General features: G+C 49.8%; 4 protein-coding genes across 4 annotated transcripts; 2 read left to right on the top strand and 2 right to left on the bottom strand.

The window, feature by feature from the left end:
• Nucleotides 1–4: 4 nt before the first annotated feature.
• On the bottom strand, nt 5–3,839 carry BC939DRAFT_37191 (uncharacterized protein). Its single transcript, XM_051551677.1, has 12 exons — nt 3,187–3,839; nt 3,002–3,055; nt 2,629–2,910; nt 2,458–2,520; nt 2,239–2,376; nt 2,023–2,151; nt 1,809–1,932; nt 1,595–1,722; nt 1,330–1,459; nt 1,149–1,226; nt 809–1,055; nt 5–718 (listed from the first exon to the last, which is right to left on the bottom strand). Exons 1-12 carry the CDS (start codon nt 3,700–3,702, stop codon nt 145–147), a joined length of 2,463 nt encoding a protein of 820 aa, XP_051415235.1. The 5' UTR covers nt 3,703–3,839; the 3' UTR covers nt 5–144.
• Nucleotides 3,840–4,947: 1,108 nt separating this feature from the next.
• Nucleotides 4,948–8,324, bottom strand: BC939DRAFT_486261 (uncharacterized protein; the record flags this gene model as incomplete). The annotated part of the gene is made up of 3 exons (XM_051559327.1): nt 7,208–8,324; nt 5,854–7,107; nt 4,948–5,758 (listed from the first exon to the last, which is right to left on the bottom strand). Coding segments are annotated over exons 1-3 (2,871 nt in total), but the record flags the coding sequence as incomplete, so codon positions are not given.
• A 578-nt stretch (nt 8,325–8,902) lies between these two features.
• BC939DRAFT_37136 (P-loop containing nucleoside triphosphate hydrolase protein) lies at nt 8,903–10,529 on the top strand. The gene is made up of 5 exons (XM_051551676.1): nt 8,903–9,233; nt 9,341–9,484; nt 9,573–9,757; nt 9,937–10,372; nt 10,470–10,529. The coding sequence occupies exons 1-4, from the start codon at nt 9,048–9,050 to the stop codon at nt 10,172–10,174; spliced, it is 753 nt and encodes a 250-aa protein (XP_051415233.1). The 5' UTR covers nt 8,903–9,047; the 3' UTR covers nt 10,175–10,372; nt 10,470–10,529.
• A 5,873-nt stretch (nt 10,530–16,402) lies between these two features.
• Nucleotides 16,403–17,026, top strand: BC939DRAFT_383378 (uncharacterized protein; the record flags this gene model as incomplete). The annotated part of the gene is made up of 3 exons (XM_051551777.1): nt 16,403–16,456; nt 16,557–16,862; nt 16,943–17,026. Coding segments are annotated over 3 exons (444 nt in total), but the record flags the coding sequence as incomplete, so codon positions are not given.
• Between the last annotated feature and the right edge of the window lie 607 nt (nt 17,027–17,633).

Below are 17,633 nucleotides of genomic sequence, written 5' to 3'. Positions count from 1 at the left end.
AAATAGCGCGCTGTACACATCACGGTTGCCTGCTCTTCTCGCCAGCTTAGTGACAAAGCCACAAACGCGTCCCATTTGCAGAGATCCTTTTTATTCAAAGACGTTGGGAGGGAGGAGGGAATGCTATCTGTCCCCAACGACATCTCATGGTTGTGCTGATTGCAAATGGAGCGACGACCTGTCGTGCTCAAACGCACTGGAGCCAGCTCCATATCCAAAATGTTCCCGGGGCACAATTGCCTCGTTACCCTCAATGTCCTCAGCTTCCTCTGCTACTGGTACCATTCGATCACCAACATAACCATAGTCATATGTACTCTGGCCGTTGATTGGGATGCCATATTCGTCAAATTGTAGAGGCTGCATCTGGTGCACTTGATGATATTGCTGTGAGTGTGGATGCCCATGCAGGTGTTCATCGTGCTCGTCAATGTATCCATGATCCTCATAATTGTTGTATTGCTGCATGTCATGTGGATTTGACTCTGGGAACCCTTCCGTAAACTGGTCCATACCCTCCTGCTCCTCATCCTCCTCATCGAAATCGAAAATTGCCCCATAGTTAGTTAAGAGCGTCTCAATCACCCTGCACTGCAAGCCCATATCCGCGAGGTCGTTGACTGCATCTCCGGCACCGCTGGTGCTAGTCAGTGTAGGTCCAAAAATGAGTCCCAGATTCGAAGATCCCATCATATTTACTGACTGGTTGGCTTGCACGCTATTGAGATGTCAAAATATTTGTTAAAACATCATATCAGATCAGAATTAAGCAACTTTTTTGTCAATAATAGGTAGCATGACACTTTACCGATTCAAATGGCACATTAAGAACTTGAGCGTTGCATAGTTAGGGTCAGGAAGCTGATTCGTGACCTGGTGCAAGTTCATCAGTTGCAACCCCGGGTCCTCAATGCTAGCCGCCTTGATAAACTCGGGGTACAGCTTCCGCGTCAACAAGGGTTCAGGCAGCTCACGGAACCACGATTTCAACACACTGGCAACACTGTTGATATCGCCGCAATTTTCCTCACTGCTCAGGTCTACAGCGGAACAATCTATAGCATCAGGAGTACAGCTCACATTAGACCATATATAGAGAATTATATACATCCTGCTTGGCAATTTTTTCGTTGCAATAAGGGCCGTACCTCGGTCAAATGCAGATCGCAGCTTGTTGGTGGCCGATGTTATTCCAGATACGCGATAGATTCCTTTCGTGTCCATGCCTATAGAGATAAAGCAGGCGACAGACTGATGTGTTAGCGCTGGATGTAACTCTGCAAGACTAAAAGGTTCAGTGTGCTCCGCTTCGTATCCGTAGTCGCTTACCGAATCGCTCTATTGCTTCTGTACACTTGACAACAATCTCGGGCAGGTCTGCTTCGTCTCTAATCAACTGTTCCGCGAGATCGCATCCAAAGATGGGCCTTGGATTGATTATCGACTGTGCTTGTGCCGACTATTATACCAAAGACAACAACCTGTGTGAGTGTATACCTTTTTTTTCTTTTTCTTTTTTTTTTTTTTTTTTTTTTTTTTTTTTTTTTTTTTGGCCGCAAGAGTGAATTGTAGATACATTCTCGGCTACCATTACCATTTGATATTCCTTATATGGGGCTGCCGACTTGTCAATAGGGGTTGCTTTTGCTGAGTAGGCCTGAATAAAGACCTGCAAGTCCGTGTCCTTATTGACCAACTCGATGCGACCACGCAATCCTATATCTTTTAAGCGCCAGTAGGTAAAGTTTAGAACGACACTGTTTCATATGCCTCTTGTAAGGTATGCTTATCCAGGGACCGCTTCTTACCACTGCCATTAATGGGGTTCAGGATGATTGCATCCTTCATCATATAGTCCTCGTACATGTAGCCATAGCGCATTAGGTAGTATTGTAAGGACAAATCTGACTCGTCAATCGTATCTTTCAAATTCTACATGAAGATAGTAGACACAAAAACAATAATTAGCATCCGTGCAATACAAAAGAACATTTCCTATACCTCATTGTGACACCTTCTTACCTTCAAGATACTTGGTAGGGCATGAGCAAAGTAGTGCTGTCGTGTGTCATTTGTCTTGGCAAGCTGTAACTTGTATTGTTCATGGGCAGCTGTCGCTTTTACTTTCGCTTCTTCCTCCTGTCGATGCAACTACAAATACGATAAAGGTCAGGCTTCATACCAAAGTGTGGTCTTTTCAAGCAACGCAACGAATACAGATTTTACGCCGGTTTTTACCTGACCCAGAGACTTTGGCTGTCTAAAGATGTTCATGCCCTTCGTCATGGTTGTCTTCTTGGGAGTCCCTGGATCGGCCGCCTTTTGAAGAATTGCACGCTCCCACTCTTCCGTGAACGTATCGTACTTTTGTTTCGCCTATAGAGGTCGTAAAATACAGGGATATGTGTCAAGCTGGGTTGTATCGATGGTGTTGCTCTTTTTTTTTTTTTTTTTTACCTTCTCCAGATTCTGCTCATGCTCCTGAACGACTCTTTCCTGCTTTGCTCCTGCTTCCTTAAACTAACCGATAAGGCAACGCGGGAAGAGAAAGCCAATTAGTGCCCATTTTGCTAAACAAGACACATTACAATAACATATCATTGCAACTCAGTTCCTTGTTATCCATACCTGCTTGCGACTCCGGTCCGTTTCTTTGTATATCGCTGATAGCTCCTCAGAGATGACCTGCAGATCTCTTGAGAACTCGAGACGATTGTTTCCTAAGCGTTCGTGCATCTCCAGAATGTGCAACCAACAGTCTCCGTATGACCCCTGTTTAGAGTGTGCCTGAGTGCTGGCTCCCTCGGCCTGCTGACGATAGGTGTCGCGCACTCCAGAGGCCAGCTTGAGGACGTTGGTCCCGTACTCTGCCTCCATAACTGATCGTTTCTTCAGAAATGATACCAGATCCTAAAAATAATACAGACATGTTGGCTGTGGTCAACAACTAAAAGGAACATGACACAAGAGCTGAGGAGAGGACTATGCGGTTACCACTCACCTTGCAGGAATGAAGATTCTGTTTGACCCGCTCCAGCAAAATAGGCAGACCGGACTATGATGTTGGACAGCATTAAAAAACCAAATAGGGCGCCAGTATTAGCTCAGATCACGCTCCTGATTCACGGAGGGAAACAGATACAAGGGTGACAATCACAATCACCACGCGGTGCAACAAGGACATACATCGAGATCAGTCAGGTGTGCAATGAGCATGCGGGTGTCCGAATCAGCTTCCTTGAGGTCGCTCTCCACAAAATCGATAGCGGTTGAGGCCAGGGAATATCCGTCAGCAAATGCATCCTCGTCAGACTCGTTCAAGGTCTGCTGCTGTTGATATAGCTCTTGCTGGTAGTACTCTGCTGGGTGTCCATCCTGTTGTTGTTGCTGCTGCTTGGCCAGTTCCTCTTGCGGATGGTGGAATAACATTGAGAAGGGCCGTGACTTCCTGGGCGATTTTGGTGTGCTACTGGTATTGTTGTTGAAGTTGGAGAACGTCAATTGCTGCTGTCCTGGGTATCCCAATTGATTGTTGTTGTTAGTGTGTGGAAGGAAGGAGGAGTGGGTGCTGTTGGTGTCGCCACTGCTGCTGTTGCTGTTGTTGTTGCTGTTGTTGTTGAAGGAGGAAGGTGTGGTGATATAGAGCGACTGAGTCTTGGCTGCTCGTCGCTCCTTCTCTGTGGCGGACCTTCCCGAAAGCATATCGGTCGTTTTGCTGTGTTGGAATAAGAATGGGAATGGGAATGCAATAGAGCGATTGAATGGGAATCACAACGACGATGACACAAGCACGCACGAACAGATGAAGGAAAGGAGATATAATAACGCCCCATGCCTTTGTGCCGCCTTGCTCACTTTCTGCTTCTGCTGCCCAAACAAATGACCACCGACGAAAATAAAAAATAGGGGTGACGAGTGATGATGACGATATGAATAACGTGCGCTATCATACACTCAGCCTCCTTTTTCGGGGGTAGCCCATCCGGGGCATCTATTTACTTAAAGCTACATTATTGAAATGTGCAAAAGACTGTATGAAGATGGCCCCTGCAAAAGGACGTGTGCCCATCGTGATAGGACCAGTAGGGCATGCAACCGTTTGGAGGGCCTGGAGTAAATGGGCTGGCACCGGACAGAACTATTTCAGGGACACCGTGGTCGGGATGAAGTATCTAGGAGGTAGGACCAACATGTGGGGCACAAGAGAGCTACATTCCCAAGAATCCTCGCTGGAGTAAAGATCTTGTCCCAGACGCGTCGTAGCGTCCGTTGTAAGTGAAACATTTAAAGTTTGAGCGTCATTCCAACGACGCGTTTAGTGCGGTCAGGCCGAGCATGCAGCATGGAATATTATCGTATGTGCAAAACTATAACGATGGCCGAGGTCCCCCAAACCGCGCAGGCCATCAGGTCTACTAACTAGTTCTTGATGCTGAAATAAAAGAACCCATCATTGTGCAGTAAAGGATCTATTGCAATCCATTGACATAACAAACAAGCCAGGGCCAGACTGGCTGACTCCGCTTCCAACCGTCGAGCCGCGATCATCTTGAGGAGTGAGGGATGGGGCTATTCTGGATACGATATTGTGAAAAAAAAGTTGAAGGAGGTCTATGTGCCTTGGTCTATGTTTTAGCCCTACCACCCGTCGATGAAGGTTCAACTTCAAATCCGATTCCATTGACTGCCTTGCGTCTACCTTTCCCGCCATCACCGTACAGGCCATCCCACTTTCTCAGCTCCGTCAGGCTGTTCATGTTCTCGGAACACGACGGTGTAATCTGCTTCAGCGCTTGGTCAAGATGCTCCTGCTTAATAGCCCGCGCGTACGGCGACGGTACTTCGGTCGCAGCCGCGGAACTTATAGCCGATATTGTAGACGAAAAGGTAGGAGAGGACGAGAGAGTTTCCCGTTTATATTGATCCAGCAGCGGCGTTAAATCCAACATCTTGTCCTTGCTGTCCTTGGGCACAGCGTTTTCTTCGGTCAAGGGTTTCTCCACAGAATGGAGATCTCTCAGCTCGTTCTGCACATTTTCGCGCACAGATGCCAATGCTGCAGACACGCACAGGTTCTTGAGATCGCTGCCCGAAAAAAACGCGGTCTTTTTGGCAAGTTCCTTAATGTCGACCCCTTCTTCGAGTTGCTCTTGCCCTAAATAGACCCGCAGGATCTGTTCTCGCGCTTCCTCCGAAGGCAAGTCAACTAGAATCCGCCGTGGCAATCTCCTAAGCACCGCATCATCGAGCTCGAATGGCCGGTTCGTTGACGCCATCACCACAATGCCTTGATTCTGTCCGCTCGACCTCAGTCCGTCCCACTCAACCATGAACTGGTTCAGGATCTCGCGTTGACTCGAGTTGCCTCCTCCGCCACCAGCGCCTCCACCGCCGCTGGATCCACGGGCGCGGAAGATCGAATCCACCTCGTCCAGAAATATGACACATGGCGAAAGCTTCCGAGCAAGACTGAAGACAGCAGACACATTTTTCTCGCCTTCGCCCACATACATGTCAAAGATGTCTGAGGCTTTGATTTCCAACATTTTGGCTCCAGATTCTTTGGCAACTGCCTTGGCTAACAATGTCTTTCCGGTTCCGGGGGGGCCAAAAAGTAGCAATCCAGAGATAAATTCATCCCGAAGGAGACCATACGAGAAGAATTGTGGCCGAACTAGAGGTAGCGTGATCATTGTCTGCAGGGTTTGAATTGTCTCTGACGGAATAATGGTGTTTTTGAATGTGGTCTTAATCTTGTCTGGTAAGATAAAGAGTCATTGAGGTGTGTAAGTATTGTATAGTGTCAGGACACTGGCAAATTAGACAGGCGCGAATAAGAAGATAGTAACATACCTGGGTCGACAATGCTGCCAAGCAGTTTACGCTCATACCGATCACATTCCTCAATACGGAATTGAGGCTTTAGCGGCTTTGTCTTTGCGTTAAGATCCGAGGAGATGAGCTTGCGAAGCTTCACATTCTGGCTGTAGGTCTCCAAGGCGTTCTCGACATGGCTGTTCGAGATGACGCCCCGTCTCGCCACGGATCCCCGCTGTTCCTTCTCGTCCAGATACAGCGATCCTAATGCATTTGAAATGATACGAAACACCCTCCCATAGCCCCAGACCTCAGAATCAACTCCTTTGAGTGACCCGAAAATACTTGACGGAGAATCAGAGTCCGCAAGGTGACCGCCTCTGAAATGTAATACTGCGTGCAAGTTCCTGCAGTTGATCTGTCTGATTCTGTCCGCCTTGTCCTGCCTCAACAACTGCGCGTTTTCCTGAGCGTAACGCGACTGCATTTCCTGATCTACAGGGTTTGACACTCCTGCTGATAGTGCGCCAGAGGGTGGCAGGAAGGGCGGGATAGAGATATGATGAAGGCTTTGGGTCGCTCCTGGAAAAGAGTCGTATGTCAATGAGGCCAGCGATATGTGGCCATATGCCAAATTGTTCAACGGGTGGTCTTGATCATGCGGAGAGCGCAATTTCTGTAAAATGGTGGTCAATGGTGTGTTGGAGGAGGCCTCGGTATCCATATTGGTTGTTCCCGCGCTGCCTTTATTTTCGTCCATAGTTTCGTCCTCGTATTGGCTCCGCACCGAGTGCAGCGAAGGCGAATGTCCTGCGACGAACATAACGTTATGCCCGGCTTTGCGAAGAGTGAGCACAGCACTTGTGAGGGAAGGGAGTAGCATGGCTCCAAATGGTGTGAGGATTACATTCGCGATATCCTTGAGATAAAGAACTTTAGGTAGAGACTTTTCTCGTGCGGGCAGGTGTGATGATCCTGTCGATGAAGTCGAGGGCATTGGTTCTGCTAGTAAGAGTGCTGTCCAGAATCTCTCGAATTTTTCCTTGAGTGAGAGACTGGATGATGCTGAGGCGAAACCATTCCGTCCGTCTCGCTTTGGTGTAAAGAAACGGGAGTCGACCATGACAGCGGCACGATCCCGATCGTTGTCGTCGTCGTCACCATCGTCCGTGTCGTCGTCGAAATCATCATCCGATTCGTCAATCATATCCTCCATGTACTCTAGTGGAACTGGCGCTGAGACAAATGGATTGAATCCCCGGGACAAGTGGTCAACAGGCCATGGATTACCTATTAAATTAGGCGATACATGGTTATCATTTGTAAAAAATGGGGACGTCGCCATGACCCATTTCCTTTTGCCTTGAAACGACAGTAAGCAATCGCTTACCAGTGCCCTTGCTGTTAAAAATCTCTGTTGTGAGTTCCATGAGATCCTGCATATCGATGACAATCAGATCGGCGCCGATTTTCTTTGCTGTGGCCATTGTGATCGTCTCCAGCATACGCGAAGATCCTTGGGATGGCGAACTGATAAGGATGTTGTTGTGCCGAGCTGGCATCCTCTGAATATGTGCCTGCGGTCCATCGGGCACGAGAAGGCAGGACGCCACTGTGTTCAAGACCTCATCCAGGACACTTTTGTGTATGTGGTAGGGGATCGCAGCAATGTCGTGAGTGTTGGACGAGACTGGGTAGTAGTTTGTTTCCAGGAATGACTGCGGAATCGATGGTACATAGACTCTGGATACTGGATCAGTGGTAAGATGGGTCTTGTCGGTGGTCTTGTTAGCGCCTCTACTACTTTTAGCTCTCCGTTTCGTGGAGGATGAAGTCGATGTGCTCTGACGGGAGGTGCTAACCGAAGGTGTCTCGATGGTACTACTGTTGCGGTCGTTGTTGCTGTTGCTGTTGCTGCTTTTGCTGTTCGAATCCGGTGTACTGGAGGGTGTGTCCTTAGCTGGGGCGGATGATTCTCCAGAGGGCGAAGGCGAGGACGAAGCCGACGAGTCGGGAGAGGATCCCTCAGCGGAGGAAGCAGCCCTTGGGGTGTGATGCAGTGCTCGTGATCGGGAGTCCCTGGGACCTTTGCAGACGAGCATTCGCCTGTTGAGGGCGGAGGCATTAATCGGATGAATAGAACACAGCCGTTGGAGCGACGGTGTGTGTCTTGAAGTCGCCCTGATTAGCGACAGCATGGCAGGTTCAAGGCGAAGGATGATTGGCGGTGGTGGAAGTCCTGATCAACTCGTCCTTGCCGGAGACGAGGAGGCCCACTTTGACGTAAGGTGCAGGATTAGTGGCAAATCGATACGGATTATTGTAGTCGAACGCCTATTCGCACAGCTACAGGAGAACATCTGGACGGGACAGCAAATTGGCTCGGTTTATTCGGGACATGTCTTGGTTTACACAGACCTCCATTCCAGTAGCCAGCTGCAGACCAGCTGAGTTTCTGAAGGGGAGCGGAATTAAGCTTCTGACATCCGCCCTCGTCTGTTCTCGATGACGAGCATGGTCATTTCCTCCAGCCTCAGGGCCGATTTTTAGTTTTTTCAGGGGTAACCTACCGGGCGGTTCCTGATGAGGCTCTACTGTGCAGATGTGTTGTAATGTAATATGAAGGCGATGGATGACAACATCGGAGGTGGGGGGACACCACCACCTCCATTTTCCGCCCCTATTTCGCTCACTTTCTGCACCCCTCCTTTTGTGGCAGCCCATGCGCTCAATTGAATTGCTGGCAACAATACCTTTGGCAACACCACTGTCATTCGATTCCACGTTCCACCTGACGGGACACTGCGGCCTTGAGCACCGTCTGTTTCCGTCCTTTTTTTTCTTTTTTTTTTTTTTCTCTCCTGATATTCCACTCCGCCTACTTTAGTCCTTTTGTGTCTATCGCGCTTTCTTTCCCTCTCTCTTCTCCTTCTCTTCATACCACCCCTACCCTCTCACCCTTCTTTTCTTGGTCCCCTATTTCCCACAGCTGCTGTTGGCTGTGGAAAAATACAGGAACATAATTCAAAGTCCATCAAATCGAAACAAAAGACTACCTCACACCATTACTACCTCCCTTCGCCCATCAAAGCAACGAGGATAACGAACGACCGAACGAACGAGCAATCAGACGGACAGACAGACAGGCACACAGACGGACAGACAGACCTGCGGGCACGGATCTCATCAAGACTATTGAGCATACCAATTAGCACTGGCAGTAAACCCTTATGGAGGACCTATTTGCTCCACGGTCCCCTGTCACTTATCGCGGCGTGGTCGTCGACGCGGTCGCTCAGGCGGCATTCAACGAGAAGAAGTGGGTCTGGGTCGAGGACAAGGAGGAGGGATACATTGCCGGATGGATCGCCAAGGAGGAAGGCGACCAGGTCCAGGTGCACCTGAATAATGGACTGGTGCGTATATTATTCATCGGCGCATGTTTGCAGTGGAAGGCATTGGCAATATCGTGCGAAAGTTGTTAACCAAAATGTTCCCCAATTACTTATTTTACGGCCTGCAGGTCAAAACCGTTAACATCAATCTCACAGGCAAGATGAACCCGCCAAAGTTCGACAAGGTTGAGGACATGGCCGACCTCACCTACCTGAACGAGGCCTCCGTGGTTCATAACCTGCGTCTGCGGTACCATTCCAATCTCATTTATGTAAGTCAATGGTCATCTCTACTGTGATGCTGAGAAATGAAGACAAGAACCGTTCTGTTGCAATTTTTGACAACAATTGATGTAATAGACATACTCCGGGCTGTTCTTGGTAGCAGTCAATCCATACCGCAAACTGGGAATCTACACCGATGAAGTCGTTGCCGCATACAAACACAAGAAGAGGCACGAAATGGCGCCCCATATCTTTGCGGTGACAGACTCTGCCTACCATGATATGCTTCAAGACCGTGACAACCAGTCAATTCTTATCACGTAAGGACGCAGGGCTATTTCCTTTATTTGTAGACGGGTCGTTTGCTTGTTAGTTCCTGTTGCTGTTGCTGTTGCTGTTGCTATTGTCATACGACATGGTTGCTGCAGTGCGCATGATCTGTCTGTGTCCATCTGACTAAAGGGGCACTTGTATTTTATACGGCTGATATCATTCCAAGGGGTGAATCTGGCGCAGGCAAGACAGAGAACACAAAGAAGGTCATCCAGTACCTCGCATCCATCGCCTCAGACAAGAACAACAAGATCGGCAGACTGGAGCAACAGATCCTGCAGGCGAATCCCATCCTGGAGTCCTTCGGAAATGCGCAAACCATCCGCAACAACAACTCGTCGCGTTTCGTAAGTCCTTTGGAAATCAAAGGAGCCCCTGAATCACATTTGCAGTGCCAGGAATAAGAATTTGACCCAATCACTGCATTATATCAACACAGGGAAAGTTCATTCGGATCGAGTTCACGTCGGCCGGCCATATCGCAGGCGGCAACATCGAGCGCTATCTCTTTGAAAAGTCGCGTGTCACCTACCAGACGCCCCAGGAGCGAAACTACCATATCTTCTACCAGCTAATGGCAGGAGCCCCTGCCGATACCAAGAGTATGTTGCCGCCGGGTTCTTGCCGCACTGTCATTAACTGATGAATTCGCACGCTTACTCGTACAAATCTAAATCTGCTCCCCCCATGGTCATTTAGAATCGCTCCTGCTCGACGGCACCTTAAATGACTATGGCTACGTCAAGAACTCGAACCATATCATTGCTGGCGTTGATGATGGCGAGGACTTTAAATTACTCTTGGTATGGTCACTGAGTGTCGTAATTCTCATTGGAAACTTTTTTTTTTCTGCGGCTATTTAAATTCCCTAACATGACTCTGAATATTGCACCGGCCGCTATGTTTAGGAATCTATGGATGTGATGGGCTTCACGAAACAAGAGCAACATAATCTGTTTCGTGTCATTGCTGCCATCCTGCACCTCGGCAATATCTCTGTGACCCAGGATCGGTCCGACCAGGCACAGATCAAGGATACCTCCGTAGCAGAAAAGGTTTGTCACGTCTTGGGAATCCCACTCTCCGATTTTGTAAAGGGACTCCTGAAGCCCAAGGTTAAGGCCGGTCGCGAATGGGTGGTTCAAGCAAGGACAGATCAACAAGTCCTCAACTCTGTCGAGGCCCTCTCTACAGCGCTTTACGAACGCATGTTCGACTCAATTATCGCACGGATCAACCACGCGATCGATACCCCCGGCAAGAAGTTCACGACCTTCATTGGCGTGCTCGATATAGCTGGATTTGAAATCTTTGAGGTAAGGCGATGTGGCAAATGAAGATGGTACGAGTTGTATGTTTAGGCCTAGTTGCTGACGCTCGACCCCTCTAATGAAACAGGTCAACAGCTTTGAGCAGCTCTGTATCAACTACACCAACGAGAAACTGCAGCAATTCTTCAACCACCACATGTTCATCCTTGAACAGGATGAGTACAAACGCGAGAATATTGAGTGGCAATATGTCGATTTTGGTCAGGACCTGCAACCTACAATTCAACTAATCGAAGACTCCAACGTAAGTCTTTTTTTTTTTTTTTTTTTTTTATGACATAATAATAAAAAGATCAAAATAGGATGCACATTAACAAGAAACTCACTATCCTTTAAAATTCTTAGCCCATCGGAATCTTGTCCTGCCTAGACGAAGAGTGTGTCGTGCCAAAGGGAACGGACAAATCCTTCTTAACCAAGCTGACCACTCTTTGGAAGGGCAAGTCCGACAAGTATGAAGCACCTCGGTTTCAAGAAGGCTTCATCCTGCATCACTATGCTGGAAAGGTTGAATACAGGACCGAAGGATGGTTGGACAAGAACAAGGACCCCTTGAACGAGAACATCACCAGACTTTTGGCCCACTCCAGTGAAAAATACCTGGCCTCGCTGTTCTCGGACTATTTGGTCGAAGAAGAGGACTTTACTGTCAGGAACAGAGCCAAGAAAGGAGCCTTCCGCACCGTCGCCCAGAGACACAAGGAGCAGCTGCGGTCTCTGATGGATCATCTATATGAGACCAGACCACACTTCGTGCGCTGTATCTTGCCCAATGAGGAAAAGAAGGCTGGAAAGATCAACGTGCCCTTGGTTCTTGACCAGCTGCGCTGTAACGGTGTTCTCGAGGGCATTCGTATTTGTCGGGCTGGATTCCCCAATAGGATTTTGTTTGCAGAGTTCAAACAGCGCTATGAGATCCTATCCCCACCAGGCGTGATTCCCAGCGGATACATGGATGGTCGCGTCGCAGCCCAAACACTCTTGGAAGCGCTTCAGATGGACAAGTCCCAATATCGAGTCGGAACCAGCAAAGTCTTTTTCCGCTCTGGAGTAGTAGGTTTTTTTTTTTTTTTGTTTATATTGATCTCGGAGCATTTGGTCGTTCGTGAGATAACTCTTGATTATTAACTTGGATATAACTACTTGTCTGTTTAAACAAAGCTGGCGGAACTGGAGGATATTCGAGATCAAAAGCTCTCTCAGATCTTTACCAAGTGCCAGGCTGTTTGCCGAGGATATCTTGCTCGTCGTCACCTGAACCAAAAGATTGACCGCGCTAAAGCCATAAAGATTATTCAGCGTAACGCCCGTGTGTACGTCCAACTTCGAGAATGGTCTTGGTGGAAGATGTACGTCCGCATCAAGCCCCTTCTGAACGTCACCCGAGTCGCTGAGGAGCTGCGCGAGAATCAGGAGAAGGTTCGCATCTTGGGAGAGAAGCAGGAGCAGGAAACACAGGCGAGATTGAAACTCGAGGAGGCCAGTCGAGCTTATGAAGCCGAAAAGGCGAGACTCGAGGAGCTACTGGAGACAGAACGCAATCTGTCGATCGATAACGAGCAGATTCTCATCCGTACGCAAGCCAGAGCTTCGCAACTGGAGGATCGTGTTCGCGAAATCGAGCAGGAGCTGGCGCAGACAGAATCCCAGCTCGAAGAACTGACAATGGCCAAGGCCGAGGCCACGCTTCAAGCACGCCACCTTGAGGAAAAGGTCGTGGAACAAGTCGAAGCGATCGAGAGATTGGAGAAGGAGCGATCGTCCAAGGAGATTGAACTCAGACATGTCCAAACAGCCCGCGATACGGACTCTGTCGCTGTCCGCAAGCTGGAAGCCGAGAAACATGCTCTCGAAGTCCGCTTGGAGGAGCTTCACAAAGAGGTGGACGAGAAGGATCTCGAGCTGGAGCGCGTGCGCATACGACTCAAGAATACAATCGAAGAACTGGAAAGCAAGATCGAGACCGTCGAGAGCGAGAAGCTGGCGTTCAAGAACAAGCACATGACAGCAGAGGCTGAACTGAAACAGGTCAAGGAGCAAGCCCTCGAACTTGGAAGGACCTGCACCAACCAAGAAAAGCAAATCCAGGACAAATCCAATCGCCTCACTGCCCTGGAAGCGGAATTGGATCGTGAAAAGACTGGCGGGGAGAAGTTACGTCGAGATCTACTTCTCAAGCTTCAGCAGAACGAGGAGGAGCTCGAGGCTGAAAGGCACGAGTTCAATCGAATGGAGAAGGTCAAGGCCAGACTGGAGGAGCAGCTCGAGGAGACCAAGCGGACTCTGGAAGCTAAGGGCGACGAAGAAACCAAGCACACAGAACTTCAACGTATGCGCGAGACCGAGATGCTCAGGCTCAAAGAGGAGATTGATTCGCTGCAGTCTGAACTGGAGGAAGGCCGCAAGAAGTTGGCTGCCCAAGGCGAACAGTACCGTCTAGAACTGGACGAGTTGTCTCAGGAACATACAGCCGCTGTAACGATCAAGAACTCTTATGAGAAGCAGCTTGCGGAAATCCAGAGTCAAGTCGAGCGCAACATGCAAGTCGTAGAGACCTACCAAAGGTCACTCAAGCAGACCAACAATGAGTTGCAGACCTCTAGGAGCCGTGAAGCCGAACTGGAGAGTGCACTGGACCAGGAGCGCCTCACCAAGGAGAGTTACTTACGTCAGCTGAGCACAGCCAACTCGAGAAACGACGACACGAACGAGCGTCTGGCTCGTCTCGAGCGAGACAAAGCCTCGAATCAGAAGCAGATTGACATTCTCAGAGAGGAACTTGAGGAGGAGGCCCAGCGCCGGAAGCAGGCTGAGAGCGGTCGACGGGAGCTCGAGATGGAGTTGGAGGACCTGCGTCGTCAGCGTGAGGATGATGAACTGTGTAAGGCAGAGTTTGCGCGCAAGACCTCGACTCAGGCTGCCGAGCTCGATGAGTTCAAGTTCAAGTACCAGAGCGAGACACTGGAACGCGCTACTGAGCTCGAGGAGGCCAAGCGACGCCTAGAGAAGACTGTGGCAGAGTTGCAGGCCCGCAATGACGAGCTCATGTTGACCAACAGTAATATCGAGAAGAGCAAGGCTCGTCTAACCTCCGAGGTCGAGGACCTGCGAATCGAACTTGACCGTGATCATGCTGCGACCCGAGCCGCCGAGAAGGTAGCCAAGGCCACAGAGATCCAGCTTTCCCAGGTCAAGGAGCAAACCCAGGTCGAGCGCCATCATCGAGAGTTGGCAGAGTCCACGGCCAGAAAGCTGCAAACCAACCTCGACAGTCTTAACCTGGATCTCGAGTCCAAGAACCAGCAGATCACCAGTCTCTCCCGATCCAAGGCAGAGCTGGAGAAGGAGCTGGGATCGCTGATCAACGAGTTCGGTACCAGCGGAAAGAGCGCACATGAGGTCGAGAAACTGAAGCGCAAGATGGAGGCCCAGATCCAGGAACTTGAGACCAAGTACGAAGAAGAGAAGAGCCTACGCTATGCAGCCGAGGAGCTCAAGCGCCGATTTGAGGAGCAGCTGGCCGATTCTCGCAGGGCATTAGCCGCAGACATGGAAGCCAAGGAGGAGCAGTACCAGGAAACGAAGAAGATCCTTCTGATCGAGATCGATGAGCTGGGCCAGCAAGTGACTGAGCATGTGGCGACCATTAATGAACTCACCAAGACGAACAAGAAACAGAAGGAGCTGATTGATGACCTCAGTTTGAACCGTGACACGTCGACCAAATCCAAGACGGACATGGAGAGGACCAAGAAGAAGCTAGAGACGACCCTTCGTGAGTACCAGACTCGACTTGAGGCTGAGGAGAGGCTCCGCAAGAACTTTGAAGAGTTGTCGTCGAGACACGAGCGCAAGTCGAATGCTATTCAGAGCGAACTCGAGGCAATCCTGGACGAGAAAGAGACCCTGGATAGGGCTAACAAGCAAATGACTGCTGAAATTGAGAGTCTTCGTCAGGAGCTTGATGGTGGAGATGACTCGAAAGCCAATCTGGTTGAAAAGATTCGCAAGCAGGAACGAGAGATCCAGCGCTTGCAGGAATTGGTGGACGAGGAAGCCGATACGAGAGAGATGATGGCTGCGGCCAAGAAGGGTAACTCTTCGGAGATGGAGTACCTGACAAGCAAGATCAGGGGGGAGATGGAGGATCAACTCCAGGGACTGGAAGAGTCGCGTAAGGCTGCAGTTGCAGCGCAGAGGCTCGCTCAGTTGGAGTTGGAGGATAAGCTAGGCGAGATTCAAAACCTGGAGAAACAACGCAAGTCGCTGCAGGTGGACCTGGACGACCTCAAGGCACAGCTCGAGGCCGAGATCCTGGCCAAGAATGAGGAGGCTGCCTTCAAGCGACGTCTGGCAGCCGAGCTCCAAGACCTCCAGATTAAATCCGAGGCTGAAGCTGCCAAGATGAGTGAACTGCAGGAGTCACTTCAGATTTACAAGGCCAAGGCGGATAGCACCCTGACAAAACTGGAGGCTGCAGAACTGGGTCGGTTGAAGGCTGAGAAGACGGAGGGCTTTGTTCGAATGCAGCTCAAGGACTTGGAGGAGTCGCTCCAGGAAGCCATTGCGGAACGTAAGGTGGCTGAAGAAAGGGCGGCGACATACCAACAGCAGATGCGAGAGCTGGAGGACAGCGTCGAGGAGGATCTGATCACGAACGCCGACTTGAGCATGGCACGCCGTCGCCTGGATGAGGAGCTGACGTCTGAGCGTGAGAAGCATCGCAAAGAGATGGAGGAGAGCGAGCAGGTCTTGGAGACGATCAAACGCAAGTATCAGAAGGAGCTTCGCCAGCTGGTGACAGAGATTGAGCTTGAAAGGGCCAACATCCAAAAGATGCGTGAGACCAACAGGCTGCTGTCTGCGGATCTGGAGGAGGTGACCAACCGATTCGAACAAGAGCTGAGGAACAACCAGTCCTGGAAGAAGGACAAGGAGCGACTGGAGACGAAGTTTAATGACCTGTCTCAGAATTACCAGGATGCGCTTGCGACGCAGGACGACCAGCAGGTCCAGATTGTCAACTTGCTTTCACAGGTACGCGAGTACAGGGCAGCACTGGACGAGGCACAGGCTGCGAGGTCGGCTCTGGAGAAGATCAAGCGTGGACTGGAGCAACGTCTGGATGATGTAGGCGAGCAGTTCCATACTGTGACGCAGAACAAGCAAACCGCAGAGAGGATTAAAATGGCGCTGGATCAAGAGGCTGGTGATCTTCGCGAGCGCTTAGAGGAGCAGCAATATCTGGTGACGGTCTGCAACGAGAAGCTGCGGAAAGCAGAACTGGCTGTTGTTGAGGCAGAGAGCGAGCTGGCCAAGGAGAGAGCCTCCAACGAAGAAAATATGCGCGCCAAGGTTCGTTTCACGTCGCGTTGTTCGGCCTTTTATTTCCCTTTTGTTTGAAGAAAGCTAACGTGATTTACCCTACTGCGCTTTTTTACTCTTGTTTTTATAGGTGGCACTGGAGAAGCATGTGTCGGAGCTGGGTCTCCGGATTGCAGATCTTGAGGCAGCCAATCAGACCAACGGACCACGGTCTGTTAGCCATTTCCAACAGAAGCTGGACGAGAAGACAGCACAGCTCGACGCGGAGATCAGGAATAGACAGGAGGCCTTGAGGGTACAGCGTCGATCCGAGAGAATGGTCCGGGACCTGCAGCATCAGCTACTGGAGAGAGACAAGCTGAAGACGCGTCAAGATGACGATGCAGCCAAGATGGAGCAAAAGATCAAAGCGCTGCGGCAACGCGTGGAAGAGCTTGTAAGTGTCATCCGCAGTATCGTGATTCGTTTGTTATACTCCACTTGGTTTGCTAATAATGCTTTTTCTTGTCATTGCAGGTGATGTCGGAGAACAATCTGACGATTGCGAAGCGCAAGGCCGATAGGGACTCGCTGGAGAATAAAGAGAAAGCTGTCCGGTACGTACTCTATGTCTTTCTTACGCGTCCGTTTATTGCTTCTATTTTTTTTTCTTTTTTTTTTCTATGCCAAATACTGAGATTGACAGGCTTTTTTCTTCTTTGGTGATAGCCTTGAACGAGAGATCGAAAAGATGCGAGCACGTCTTGAGACACGAGCAACACCCGCCTTGTAGACACGCTAGCACACTAATGCAATAAACTGGCGTGTCATAATAGTATTCCAATGTTGGCAATAACGATTTTCTCTGGCATGTAATATATATATATGACGCCCTCGATCTGAGACCCTCGGCATACCCGCCTAGGGCAGGGGAATTTGAAAGCAAGCTTAAGGGTCCATATTCCCGCCAGCTGAAGGCGCTGTTTGAGGATAATGAACAGGCTCTTCAAATTCCGCCCTGGCGGGAAGGTTGCCACGGACGTAAATAAATTTATTTTGTTCGTGTCGAGCAACATAACGCAAAGTATACGGAGCTGGTCTGTCCTTATTCACTTTGTGAGTTCACTCGCTCGGTCGCTTGCTGTTCGCTCAGCTCCTGATCTACAAGTCGCCATCCGCTCTTGCCATCAGTTATAATTAAATGAGTTTTTCCATCCGGGCTCCCGAG

Source organism: Gamsiella multidivaricata (genome assembly GCF_025024155.1).
Source record: "Gamsiella multidivaricata strain RSA 2152 chromosome Unknown BC939scaffold_12, whole genome shotgun sequence".
NCBI classification, from domain to species: Eukaryota; Fungi; Mortierellomycota; class Mortierellomycetes; order Mortierellales; family Mortierellaceae; genus Gamsiella; species Gamsiella multidivaricata.
The sequence above is the reverse complement of the archived record's forward strand: the minus strand, read 5'-3'. Positions and strand labels throughout refer to the sequence as shown.